General features: G+C 44.0%; 1 protein-coding gene across 13 annotated transcripts in view; it reads right to left on the bottom strand.

The window, feature by feature from the left end:
- DNM1 (dynamin 1) overlaps positions 1-14,999 on the bottom strand; it is a 131,799-nt gene that overhangs the window by 48,071 nt on the left and 68,729 nt on the right. For all 13 annotated transcript variants that reach the window (XM_088453341.1, XM_088453340.1, XM_088453335.1 and 10 more), the window contains exons 6-9: positions 14,692-14,852; positions 11,056-11,198; positions 8,842-8,977; positions 7,682-7,749 (exon numbers count right to left, since the gene is read on the bottom strand). In XM_088453341.1, coding sequence (XP_088309467.1) covers positions 7,682-7,749; positions 8,842-8,977; positions 11,056-11,198; positions 14,692-14,852 — 508 coding nt within the window. The remainder of the gene's footprint in view (positions 1-7,681; positions 7,750-8,841; positions 8,978-11,055; positions 11,199-14,691; positions 14,853-14,999) is intronic.

Genomic DNA, 14,999 nt, shown 5'->3' with positions numbered 1-14,999 from the left:
ACAAAACATGCGGACGTTTATTTGATAAAAACGCCCCCTGGCCGCTCGCATCCTACGTCATGTCCGCTATTTATTAGATTAATCGAGAACATCGAACAGCGTATGAACTGCTCGCTATTCTTGTGGTTGGTTTTTGCTACCACTATATTGCGAGCAGTTCTGACTATAAAATAACCAAGTGACGTGGTGAATGACGCTGCTGTATTAATTATGCACACCCATAAAACGTTTTGACCTTTAAGCACGCCTGCGTTCTGATCTCCACTCCCCGTTTTCAAGCACCTTCCCCTGTTACCACCCACATACGCCTCATTCTGTCACTCAAAATAGCAGGCATTCGCTATATAGCGAACAAACGATTTTCGACCGCACTGACTGGTTCGCGCATGCGTATTAAAAACCGTACGCATGCGCAGATGGGCGAACATCGCTCGGAACGAGCGTACTGCCGCTTACGAGCGGCTCTAAATCAGGCCCAATGAACCTAGAATTTCTGTTATACAAAAGTTGGCCCCTAGCCTCTAGGGCAGCTAATGGTGAAAAGCCATGCACTATGGACCTCATTCAGAGTCGGTCGTAAGCGGCCGCTCGGTCGTACGCCTAACGATCGAGAATCAGAAAAAAAACAATCGCACCGCCGGGCGATCGCAACCAAAGTGACGGCCATACATGAAGAAAGCACCTCCTCTAGCTAACGAGTGATAGCAGTTAGCGATTGAGTCGATTGTTGTCAGTCGTTGTCAGTCGCTGTATGTTAATTTTCTTCTGCTGGTTGCGGCCGCTTGTTTTGTGTGCAAATTACACCAAAAATTAACAAAAAAACGCATAGAATAAGCCATTCCCATGAAATTTATTTATTCTTATCATTCGCTAATGCAAACGCAACTGAATCAATTACAAGCCAATTAGCAGTGTTATTAGCAGTAACAAACGATTATTAGCTGCTTGCATTGTGTGGCACAAAATAGAAACATCAGACATAACATCTGTCACGTTCGAGAGTACATACCCATCCTCAAGCTGTACGATCAGCCAGGCCTCTAACCTGCTCGCAGAGTGATGTTTTACTACTTCCGGCCTTCTATGTCGGTCGTAGCAGGAAATTTATGTACGCCCCTGAAAACGGTGAGGAACGCCTGCGTTTTTAGACCACCACCCCCATCAACACCCACAAACGGCCTTTCATGTCAATCAACTCCAGGGAGCCACTTCCTGCTCGTAAGCCGTACGATCTACAGCATTTTGGATCTCAAGGTCTCGTACGCACATGCGCACAACTAACCGTACGGATGCATGGTTTGGAAACATCGGATGCGTACGACCGACTCTGAATGAGGTCCCTATATCTCTATCACAGGTCTCTTTGTGTTTGTAGTGTTTCCCTACTTTGTATCTGCCCTAATGATCCCCAGCAGTAGTGCTCGCCCAGTAACCTCCATTAGTACATAAGCCTGTCAGTACCTTGTATTGTTGGCTGCTGGAACATTTTGTGGTATATCCTCATGTCCAACACTACTCCGGATATTTTCTATCTGTGCTTGCTCTGCTTTTTGCTCAAAAAGGAGAAAACCGCACCAGTGTGTGACCCTCTCCTTAAGATTGACATTGAGTTGGATGTTATTTCCCCCCAAGGAGGTGCTACCAACTATATAGTACAAGTATTTAGCAACAACAAAAGATTTAGGGCCTGATTCAGAGACGGACGCTAAGCCGCCATCGCTCGCTATGGGAGATTGTCGCCCGTCTGCGCATGCGTATGTGGTAAAATACGTGTGCGCGAACCAGTCGCTGCGTCCGGGATTCGTGCGCTCGTAGTACACAGACTGGACGCTACTTTGAGTGACAGATAGCGCCGTTTGTGGGTGGTGACAGGGGAAGGTGCTTGTGAACAGGGGAGTGGTGCTGCGAATGCAGGCGTGTCTGGGTGTCAAAATGGCGTTTAATGGGCATCCATAATTAGCATGGAAGCGTCACTGTACACGTCGCTTGGTTGTATTTCAGCCTGCAGTGATCGCAGTGCTTGCGGCGGGGTAGGGTCTACCTTAAACGCTGCGTGCAGCTCCGATGACTCTCGATGGTTCTGATTAATCACACACTTCCTGGAGATGACGTGTGCTAAGAAAGAAAAGTGGGCGTCATTACACCGGCGTGCGCTCACTCGCTCTCTTAGACATAGAGGGCGTCCTTAAGCCAGACAGTGCGATAGCGGAATTTGCATACACGGCCCCTGACGGCTGCAAGAGAGCGCAGCTTAGCGTCCGGGTCTGAATCGCCCCCATAGTTTGATGGTGCACTAGTCACAACAAATGAAAATATAACTTTTATTATCTTCTTGTTTAAAAATGAATATAATTTATAAAATCTTAACACCAATATAACCCCACATATATTGTATAATGTTCAAGCAAGGTGAGAAAATATTCTTAAAATACGTGGCAAAAATTATATTAATTTTTAAACAAGATAATAAAAGTTATATTTTAATTTATTGTGACCTAGTGCACCATCAAACTATGGACCTGATTCAGAGCTGCTCGCTAGATGCGATCGCTCGCTCCCAGCGTATGCAAATCCAGCGCGGCAGGCGATCGCACGGCAAGGCATTAGCACGCCCACTATGTCTTGGCGTGCGATCACTTTGTGTATACAGACGCCCACCAGCCAGTCATAAAACGCCCACTTGCGCACGTCACCTCCTGGAAGAGCATGAAAACATCGGTACATTGAGCACCATCGGATGTGCTCGCAGCGCTTGAGATTGACTATACCTGGCTGCAAGCACTGCGATCACTTCAGTGTGAAATACAACCAGGTGACGTGTACAATGACGCTGCCAGTTAATTATGCACGCCTATGAAACGGCGTTGAAACACTCAGGCACGACTGCGTTTGTACCTCCACTCCCCCGTTTCTAGTGGCCTGCCCGTTACCACCCACAAACGGCCTCTCCTGCCACTCATTCAACCGTACTGTCTATGCTGGGCGAGCGAGCGCTTCCCGATCTGTCGCAGTGGTTCGCGCACGCGCATTGTGATACATACGCATGCGCAGAACACAAATATCGGCCAGCTGCGAGCGATCGCATCCTAGCAAGCAGGTCTGAATCAGGCCCTATATATCTTTTGTTGTTGCTAAATACTTGCTCTGCTTTTGTCTGAGGGTTATGGCCCCCATACATCTAACGACAGGTCTTGCAATCCTGCGATGGGATCCGAAATACCAATCCTCCAGTCGGAATTGCTGACCGGAGGCCATCGATGTTCTACGATCCGTCGGAGGATGGGTGAAATTATGCATGTTAAATTTCACAGATTTGCAAATCACGATCATATTTTGAACGTGATTGGCAAATATGTGAAATGCAACATGTTGGATTACACCAATCCCCCGAACCCGGGATCACAGGAGCGCAGGATTGCGGCGATCCGTTGCAGATGTATGGTGGCTTATGGCGTAGCCTGTGGCCTATGCTTTCTGTTCTTGTCTTACTTTGTGGCTTCGTAGATACAGTCACTGTCTGCATCTCAGTTCTACAGTAGTAGGATTCACAATACCTCGGTCCTCCTCTCCCATTATATTCACCCCTATCCCTTATAGCCCTTTTATCAGGGACACATGAATTACAAGCTTCTGTGGCTGATTGAAACCAGGTTATATGCAGACTCAAAGTCAGCCAGTGTAATTCATATGTGTCCATGATTAAAGGCATATTGTAGCAACTCTACCTACAGATTGCAAGGTCAAACGAGCAAGTCCCTCTGAACTTTGTATTTTGTACATAAATATGCTAACTGCTTGGCAATTATGTATATATATGAGTTTATATAGTGTATGTATTAGTTTGCAACTACATGTCCTTTTGTTAGTTCATCCCATAGCACGGAGCTAGGAAACCCTTGTGATGCCTTATGCATAAAAGATAAAATTCACTCATTGCAACGCTCTATAAGTCCACAATTGTTCACCCAGCGCTGCACAAATCTCTTCCCGCAACACTCTAAACCTCCACAGGTACTCCAGCGCTCCAGGAATCCACAATGATGTCACCCAGTGTTTCACAAATTGCTCCAATCAGAACCAGACATACCCAGGGACACCACACGGCGCTCCACAAATCTACAATGACTTCAGCAAGTGCTCCTTATATAGACAATACCTCTACCCAGCACTCCATGAATCCACAATCATTGCACCCTGTGCTCCAAGGTCTTGTTTAGCTATTGTGGATTCCCTTCCCTTAGGGGTATATTTACTAAGAATCGTTTCTGTCCGAAATTGCATTCCCGGGCTTGTTTTGCCTGATTTTCGAACACGGAGATTTACTGAAGTCAAACACAGGTGTAAAAACACAATTCTAACAGCAAAACACGGGCGAACGCACAAATAGAAGTCAATACACCATTAAACACACCATTGACCCCTTACCGAATATGCCTGAATTTTGGTTGCTTAACTTAATGGATATATCCATTTCGACTTATAAAAAATCTCTGCTTCGACATCTGTTGAATGCTGTGAAAGCAACTGTGCCATGCTTTTGGAGGTCCTCGACCTGCCCTCCTATCTCTCGGTGGTTCCAGAGAGTAGATCATTATATGCTCATGGAAGATCTCTCTTCTGCCTTGAAATCGGCTTCCTCTGATTTTACGGCTACCTGGCATAGTTGGCTGAATTTGAAGGAGACATCAGAGTATGGTAGGCACATTACCCCTTCTCCCCCCATGAGACCTTGATTGATACTGGTGACTTTTCCTCCCTTATCTCCCTTTTCCTGTTCTCTGTCTCTCTTTTCCTTCCTTTTTATTTTTTTGTTTTGCTCTACTCTATTTCTCTTTTCATTATTGTTTTATAATGTATCTACTTTCATTCAGTCAGCAATATATTGTGTTGTTACGACAGGACTCTTTATAACTATGTGCAGAACTTTGGTTTAAATGTTTGTCTATTGTATTTTCATTGTTCTTTTTTATTGTGTCCTGATATTGGACGTCTTTGGTCACAATGTATGCTGTGCTGATTTGTTTCAATAAAAATTGTTTGTACAAAGAAATAAACCATCGAACCCGCTCGCAAGTACTTTTCATAGACAGGAACACAACACAAGGATTTACTAAGAATTGTGTTTCTGAACACGATCCTACATGAAGCACACTTGGGCCAAAATAGAAGTTTAAAATAGACCATCTCATCAGCAGCATGTTTAGCAGAAGCACTGCACAGATCAGTGTGATCTGTGCAGTGCTTCTGTGTGCTATAGGTTTAAGAAAGTTTTCAATTGAAGAAAAACAAAAGTGTGGGGTCCCCCAAAAGCATAACCAGCACCGGGCTGAACCAGCGGGGGGAGGATAATACACTATAGCGTGCGGTCTCCCTGCCATAATGTAAATCAGACCAAAACTGGTCAGTCCAGGACTGGCAGTCCTCAGAAAGTGTGCCCCCCCAAAAAAAATGCCCCGCCCCCCTCCGGAGGATCTTCCCTGCAGCCCTGGTGAATTAAATATAGTACTAATATAGTACTAATATTGTTCTTCTCAGTGGGACTACAGGTCAGAGCAAGCCTGCCCTGCGGAACTTTTAGAACTACAAGTGCCAGCAGGCCGCTGGCAGCTGTACTCCCACTGACAAAAAAATATTTAATAAAAAACAGTACACACACCACATGTTGGTTCTACAAGTGCCGCAGGGCAGGCTTGCTGAGACATGTAGTCCTACTGTGAAGAACAATATTAGTCTGATGTTTAGCCCATTACCTCTGCACCCACCGTCACCAGGAGTGCAGGGAAGAGCCCTGGGCTTTCAGTGATATATACACGGCTCACAGCCATTTCTATTCATCCAAATACGACTGAACTCGCACACGATCAAACGCGATTGCGTACGCCATCGGCAAACCCGATTCGGTCAAACACGATTCTTAGTAAATTTGTGAGTTTGTTTGGGAAAAACTCACACGTGTCCCAGCAATCCACAGAGGGTCTGATTCAGAACGGATCGCAACTTCAACAGTGTACGCAGAACGGTCGATGGTGCGTACTGAGCATGTGTATACATGGCGGTGCGTTAGGTAGCATTGCGATTGCTCTGCGATCACGCACGCAGAAAGAAAGCCGTCGCAGAGTGAGTGGTGGGAGGTCGGCGCTTGGGGGTGGTGACGGGGGAATGGTCAGTTTGAACGTCGTTACTTGGGCGTGCATAAATTAGCCACTGTGACGGCATACGCAGCTTCTGTACTCACTGCGTGCGGCGAGGTTAGCAATTTCTGGGTAAGGTCAGACCTGCTGTAATTGTGCGTGAAGGGCCGATGTTACTCGATGTTCCCGATGTATCCGCAGCCCTGCAAGGTATTACGGATGTGAGACAGCGGTAGTGAGCGTCGCTATGCTGGCTGTGCGACGGCTTTGCGATTGCAATCATTAGCATATTTACGCAGTAGACTACGTGCGTAATCGCAGCCGCCATCGCAATAGTGATTCGTACTGCATCCGGACCCAGTTTGTTTAATCTCAGACAGACATAATTCTTAGTAAATATACCCCTCAGTACCCAAAGGCAGACCTTAGGCAAAAGACAGCTGCTATCCTCCTAAGAGCATGCTGATATTAGAAGTGGTTTGGGTGTCAGATCTTTTATGTCCCCTGTCCTTGTGTTTTTCCTCTCTTAGCCTTGTCCATTTTGTGTGTCCATTATATGTTTGCATCAACTCCTGGCAGGCTCATTTTGCTTTTAACACTATACGGTTAGTTCCTGTCTTGGAATCGTGTTCTCTCTCCTTTACCAATCAGTGATCCCGAGCTAGCTGCTACATTAGGGTGATATTCTATGAAAGAGGTTGGCAATGTACTGTAAATGTTTTGTTGACTGGTGTTTAGGATCATCCTTCCCTCTGCACTCCACCAGCTTATGTCGGCTCTAGTCTAATCGTGTTACAGACTAAAGAGTGGGTATAGTTTTATTAACACAACAACATTTAATACCATTTTTAAGTTAATGTTTTGTTGATCATTTTTGTTCTGTTTGTTTTTTTTTTTTCGTAACCAAATCAGCTCACCATAGTAATAAATAATGAATTATATTTTAATAAAGCACTGAAATAAAAATAAAAAACTTGTTAAAGTATAAACAATTACTAAAAGGAAATAAATGTTACATCCTAAAGACTTTTTAGTAAAATATGGAACATGGTGTTAAATGGTTTATTGTTTAAGACATGTTTAAGAACATTTTCAGATACCCCCTCTTTTATAAGATGTCTCCCTTAGAATCTACCATGGTCAATTCATTATTCTCACAATTACCTGTGGAATAGATTTCATAAATGTTCCCCAATGTATTACAATTTTGTCATAGGATGGATTATTATTGGATCGGATCTGACATGCTGTGTATAAATTTGAAAAAATGTTTTACTGCACTTATAATGTGTGAAATGCGTGATTGAGATCCCATTGTAAAACGCGTGGATATACTGAGCTTTGTGCAGAAGTCAGATTGCTGCCTTATTCTCCCAGCGGCTGCGCCTATGGTTCTAAGAAGGGTGAGGCATCACAAGGAGAAGGTTCTTAACAGGCATCAGTGGGGTTAGTGAGTATAAAAGGAGGTCCTATAGGGAAGGGTGCTACTGGGGATCAGAGCGCAAAAATGTGGATACATGCCATGCCAACATTTCTCATGCTATACATGCCTGATGCCATGAATGTTCTTGATAGCGTAGCTGATCTCTCGTCTCAGATCCTTCTCGTCAAACTCCATCTGCATTCAATGGAAGGTCGTTTAGTGGCTTGTCATGGAACATATGGCAATGATGAATATAAGAATATGCTCATAAACCAGTACAAAGGTATAATGGCCAATATTTTAAACATTGCTGCAGTTACAACGTCTAATGTCCAGCCAACCATCATTCAGGAAGACAAGAAGCAGTGTTTCTATTAAAGGAATCATCTGTTTACACATGGCTTTCATGTATTGATTTGAATGCACTATACTGCTACCTTTACTTTACGCATTTCTATATCTTTTTGTATTTTCTAGCCATACATTTATATCATTAGGCATATTTGCATTACCTAGGGATGCGACACAAAAAAAAGTGTACAGTAGATGTTGCCAGATAGCATATACAATACAACAAATCAAAGAGAGATAACAAAGCATAGAAATATTTTTCTGTAGTGATTGTATACAAATATTTAGCTCCACTGCAACACCAAGCACTTCAAGGAATACTACAGGGCATTTCACTCGTAGGAGGCCCCAAACTGAGAGCTGAGCTTATTAGAGTGTGAGAAACGCGACGGTTGAAGTTGGCGCCAAGCAGACGAGATGTACCGGAGCAGTGTTGCATTTTAAAAATGCGTCTATCAATGTCGGTACTCGTGGAGCTGCAACCAGATTGTTTGTATATTGTGTCTGTGGTGGGCAGCGGGTCCGGGCCTCCTATGAGTGAAACGCGCTGTATATAAATGGTAGCCCTTAACACAGCACCATTCAAATTGAAGCATTGGCTCAGGGCTGTCATGTATGTATCGGTCCAATATAAATGGCGGCTCTTGCAATGGATCTACCTATTTGCATAGTAATGCAAAAGCAAAGTAAATTTCACGCCTATTTTTTTTTCCCGTAAGTGTGGTCGGACACTCGTATATGACATCATTTGAGTGGGCTGGACTGATTCTTACAACCATTAAATGCATGTCTGTCTGGGGCAACTGTGGAACCAATCACAAATATGTTACTTGGCCATCCCGGGTAAATCAATGCTGAAAACACATATGGATTTCAGGTCGTTTTGGCTGTTGAAGAATGAAATTACAGAGAATAACAGGAACCGTTAAGCCGTACCTTCACCAGCTCAAAGGGGAAACGTTCATGGAAGATCCGATTAATCCGAGCACCCCCAGACAACTCGTAAGTATCAATCTGATCCCCGGAACCTTCAATACGTTTTTCAAAGTCAACAGCGAACTGCTGCACCATCCTGAAGGGGAGAATAAAGGTGGTAATTATGGGATTTGTGGCAAATAAATGACATAAAGAAAGACGCTGGAAAGGGAGACAGTTACATAAATATAAGCTACAAAGCTGCTCTAAATAAGCACTACTAAATGTATCAATGGCCTAGAGGCCTGTAAGAGGTTCAATGAGCCTAGCCAAAACCGTATTATGTAGGAGAACACAAAAGGCCTTACACACGTCAGATAATTCTTTATTAGGAATGAACCTTCAAGGACTGCACCTCTGGCAAACAATTATAGGTTTTATATGATCGATTTAAAATCAATCAACATTGCTCAACATCGATGTTGTGTTTCTGGGGCTAAATGACACATTTACTAACAGACAATTGTTTTTTAAGTATTAGTAAATGTGTCATTTAGCCCCAGAAACACAAAATATATTTTGATCGATTTTAAATTGAGCAAAATTGATTAAATTCATCCTTTAGTAAATATACCCCCAGGAGTCTTGAATAGTGAAAAAAAAATAATCACTGAGTAAAATTGGTTCTCCGGTTCCAGGCAACAATAATTTATTGATTTGTACATATCGTCCTGCAACTTTCACTAATTATATTGCAACTTCTTTATAGCTTCCTCAGCGACTATCTAACCGTGTATTTTGTTATTTTTTTGCCCCTGGCTATGATCGGCTCTGTTTGGCAATAGCATTAATGGGACCTAGGAAAGAACAGCAATGTGTTAAATATAAGTTGCAAAAGGACATATAAAAGCCAGTAAATTTGAAGGTGAATCAGCCTTTGAGAGTTTTCTATTGGCTAAACAAACATTTGGAGACTTACAAAAAGGAAAAACAAAGATGGAAAAAGTACCGGCATTGTTGGTTAAATTTGTTGGAAATATGTGTGTACAGGCTTGTGGATATAGCAAAGTTTCTGTACACACCAGCAGGTACTTTACAACTACGAACAGCCCAGTTACTTAACCAGTGGAGTGTCTTATTGGTGTTACACAGTGTACAGCCGTACTCACTGTTATACACAGTCATAGAGCGGAGCGGGATGACATACAGCTCACCAGCCAGTGAGTGTATGCAGCTTGTGGGTATGGGTCCTGGATGCTGGAAGCGCTTTGGATGCAAGTAATCAAAGTTCTCACCAGTGCGAAGTCGAAGACTACTGACTCCCACTGTGGCACTCTAACACAGTGGCAAGATGGCGCCGTGCATGTGCAGTACTTAGATCAGCAGCCATTTTGGAACAGGGAATGAAGCCTCCCTGGAAGAACATGAAGTCTGCGCAGTAGTGCACTCCCCTTTCAACTAAATTGATGGAAGCTGTGCAACGTAGTAAAGCTCAGCAATGGGGATGCCCACATTTAGGTGACCCTTTCTCTTCTTATAATGCTCCGACCAAGTATCTGCATCCCTTATACCAACACTGACCCCTAATTGAAGCACTGAACTCAGAGGATAATCCCATTGTTGCATTTCAGCCATTATAATGAGAAGTGTCCATAGGTGGGTGCAAAGTCAGCACAGGGGGTGCTGCAATGGAACCTCTCCCTATGCCGGGTCATGGACTATCCCAACCCACCCTCCTCCTCTCCCTCCGGGACATAGACTACTCTCTTGGGCGGCCAGGTGAGTAATTTATGTCCTGGAGAGGGGGGGGAGGCAGATTAGTCCATTATTTGGCGGAGGGGGATATATCCTGACGCGGCACCCCCCTGTGCCAGCTTCTGCACATGCCTATGGATGTGTGTAATAAATAGGGCTGATATTGCATTTTCTGGTACTGCTGTTATCATTACACACCCAGTATCACCTTCTGTGATCAAAGCTCCTCACTTCTCTGTCTGAAACCAATGGCTGCCATAAGGTAATTTTAGAGCCCTGGGTAGGGGGGATGCATAGCATTGCATGTAAGGTGCAAACTCTAAAGAGAGGGACTATAAGTAAACAACCCTTTAAATGAGCTTTACTGTGTTGCACACACTACTTGTATTAAAGTCAGCAAGGCTGCTGGCAAAGGTGAACTGTACTAAAAACTGGACGGCCTACAGATTGAGGGAGATAATCATTGTGATCCCCACTCACTGGAGCAGAGCCTTAGTTTTACGAGTTGGGTCGTCTGGACGGAAATGCTTGTACTCGTCCACTTCCTTCTCAATGGACAGGAGCTGGCTCTGCAGCTTGTTTCTCAGCCCCGGCAGGGTGTCCCGGATGTGATTGGTCAGTTGCTGTAGGAAGATAAGTGCATTGCTAAAAGTCATACATCACTACCTTCTATATATACTCTATATTTCCACCTCCCATTTGCTTTGTGTTATATGAGAAAAAAATTTCAGATCTTATTTAGTGATAATTTTATAGTTTCCAAAATCAACACCCCATTTTGTGTACCTGACAGGGGTCAATATTAAATAAAATTGTAAACAAAAAAGATGATCTTCTAAGATATCACCATAAAGGGTTATCTAGTTATCCAATACGCCATTTAAACTCTGTAAGGTGTACAAGTCGCCTATACGCACACAGTGATGCCGCTAGTTAAAAATTAATTGATTGATTGAATATTTGGTGGCCCACAAAATGGCTGCCTCCATTAAGTGAAGGTGACAGGCATGTTGCAATTGTTGCAGATGTAGGGGCATAGGGCCAGATTCAGAGCCGCTCGCAAAAAGCGAGCGCTCGCTCTGAATCAGGGCGGCCGCTTTGTTTTAAAAAACCCGGCCTCCTGGCAGCTCGCTAAGCTGTGGGTGGTCACCCACAGCTTTAGCGAGCGGCCAGGTGATGGTCGCGATGGGCCATCGGGCTTGCGACAAGACCCTTGTGGTAGGGTCTCGTCTTCCACAAGCCCCAGTGAGCTTCCGGCTCTAATAGAGCCGGAAGCTCATTACTGACATCACTCGTGATGTCAGTAGGGCCACCCACAAATGGCAGGCGCTCCTTCAGGAACGCCTCCATTTGTCCAGCCACCCCCCCACCCCGCCAACAAAACGGGGCGAGCTGTCGATCAACATCGACAGCCGCCCCATTTGTAGCGAGCCTCGGAAAGAGAATTTCTCTCTCGCTCCGGGGCTTGCGCACGCCGCGCGTATGCAATGCCCCACCATCGACACGCTTGCGAGTGCGTAGCGCTTGCGAGCGGGTCGGAATCAGGCCCATAGTCTCTGACTGCAGAATTAAGATTGTTTTTGCACTCTGACAAAAGCTCATCAAATATAGGTCTTGCAGGTGTCCAAAGAAAGTGACCCCCTATGTGTGGGATATACTCATTTCCTAGTGTCTCTGTAATGGTTCATGATCCCAAACATCTCCTCCCCCAAAAGACAATCTTATGACGAGAGCAGCTGATTGGATGACGGCTGCAACATTCCAACCAGCTACTTAATAGTTTCAGTAGCAGGGACTGAACCATAAGCACCGAGGGGCAAATAGCCCCTGCTATCCGGAACTCTTGTTCTACTCATTGGGGTGACGGTAGGGACCTAATACAAATAAATATCTGATGTGAATGGAATTTGTCTTTCATTTCTCCTCCTGGGATTGCTACAGACAGAGATTCCCCAGGATATTTGTCAGGATTAATCTTCCCGTCCTTGAAATGGAAGAAAACCTTAGCTCCACATTTACTGATTGCAGCTAATACAACTCTCATCCCAAGTCTGTAACAGTCCCTTCGTGGAGAGAATGGATGATTAAAGTGGATGGATGATCTGAGACAGATGGAGGAGCCAACATTTCCTGCAAGAGATGCCTCCTGTAACCAAGCGTTAATTTGGTCATTCAGGATAATGCTTAGAGGTCTTCTAGAAGGAAATTCGGACTGGTAGTCAGGATTAATAGACTCAATCCATGGAATGCATGTAGTATAGTTAACTGATAACAAAGCGTTGGGAACGGGGGACCATCATTTCCCTCTTTCCCAGCCACATTGTTCCTTTGTCTGGCTGAAGTCTAACTTGCATCTATTGAGTTGATCACTGAGATGCTGTCTGACATGAGAGACAAACAAGCATAGGCAAACGCAGGGGGGGTTTCCGTCTGCCTGGAAACCCCCCTCCCCAGCCCACTATGACCACAATAGAAATAGTAATGCAATAGAATTTTACTAGTGCTGCATGTTCTTCACAGTATCACAAATGAAATAATTAGCACCATCTGTGTATCTTTTAACACGTATCAGTCAGTAATAAGTACACCTGTGCACCAACTAGGAGATCTGGAAAACATTCACTGTTAGGGATGCACTGCTATAGAGCCCAATATGTACATCTATGTCCAGGGCAGTGCTAAGTTCTTCTGCTGCTCCCCCAGACTCCCGGACTTGCTCTAATACTCTGGAATGGTGCCCACATCTAAAATAAAAACATTCAGCTCAGGCAGGACGGCCATACTGCCGGATTTAATGGTTTACTGTGATCGCTGGTCCTCTATATGCTGGAATTAGGACACACAATATACTTTGCATGACGCATATTAAAGCTGGTTAAGTACTAATTCTACCCTCTTCATGGACTGGCCACACTCACTCTAATATCAAGCATTTGGAAAACCACCTCTAGAAATCCTGCGTTTGCCACTGACAAGCACTATTTACTATTTAGCATTGTAGCTTATCCAGTGATCTAAGCACAATGGTCACTAACACAATCGTGACCTTGGCTTTGTCTAAATGCTGGCTTGCTGGTTTATCTCTCAAGCTCAGGTATGGCTCATCATACGTCTATCGTGGTATAAATGCATAGTTTATCTTTCTCCACTGTTTATACATTATGCTCTTTGTAGATGTTATAGTATGTATACTGTCAGTCTTATCTCAGTGGCAGTGTGTTTTATTTTTATTCCTGTATTAACAAAACGAAACGCGTCAGTTCCAATGAGGAAACACAAGTGCCAGCCAACGGTTTTAGTCGGCGACTAATACTGATTCCTGCTTGAAGCTGAAAGACTGGCCGGTCACTGGGGATCCTAAGATATGTCTTATCTAACAGCAGCCGTTCACATGATTCTCTAAAAACAGTGGTTCTCAAACTCAGTGCTCTGGACCCCACACAGATCAGGTTTTCCAGCAGGAGCACAAGTGTCGTCATTACTCACTGACACATTTGAAAAGATCCACAGGTGGAGCTAATTATCTCACTTGTGAATCTGTGAAGAGACATGGAAAACATGTACTGTTTGGGGTCCTGAGGACCGAGTTTGAGAACCTGTGCTCTACAAGATTTCCAGCAATTCAGGTGGCAACCTGTATTACGTCTGTTTAATTTTTGCTGTCATTATCAATTTAACATCTCAAACTGCAGCTCCAACAAAGCAGTTACTTCCATCCCATCAAGGGGACTTGATAGTTTCAGTTCTTCCTTTTTTAAAGGCAGAACAGTATCATTTCGGGAGTACTCATTCTACACCTAAGAGATTTGTACGTTCCAGATTTCCAGTTATTTACGCAGTATGGATTAGTGACTTTATTACTAGAAGTCAGGAAGTGACGTCTTCTATATTGGAGTGATTTTTAGAGCGGGAGGTGGAGGGTTACGGTGGATTTGCCATTGACAATTCAACACCAGTTTGTTAGAAACAAATGTAATATACACATATTATTTAAAAAAAACTGCAGAAAATGTAATATATATTAATTGCAAATGATCTCATTATCAACTAAGAAATATAAATAAAAAATATGACTTGCAAGTACAATCTGCTTGACCCACATGTCTCTGCCATTACCTGATTGAGAATCTTCTGTAAATATGGAGTCCCCATGCGGTCAGCAAGATGGCGGTAAGATGGGTGAGACAAGAAAAACTTCCGCTCTGCTGCTAAGGCAGCTTGGATGTCCTTCTTACCATCAATGTCCTTCTGGCTCCTGTTTACCACACCGACATAGCCTGTGGGGTACAGGGTGAATTAATCCTACAGTAGGTTATACAAGCACAGTAGGGCACCCAATGTCTTCACATAGATACCCACACTCCTAGGGGAGTTACCTAAAATCAACCAATCAGATCGAGACAAAGGAACAATTAATATGGCTG

The sequence above is a fragment of the Taudactylus pleione genome, unplaced genomic scaffold, assembly GCF_031769625.1.
Source record: "Taudactylus pleione unplaced genomic scaffold, aTauple2 ptg000579l, whole genome shotgun sequence".
NCBI classification, from domain to species: Eukaryota; Metazoa; Chordata; class Amphibia; order Anura; family Myobatrachidae; genus Taudactylus; species Taudactylus pleione.
This window is presented reverse-complemented; position numbering and strand designations above follow the sequence as displayed.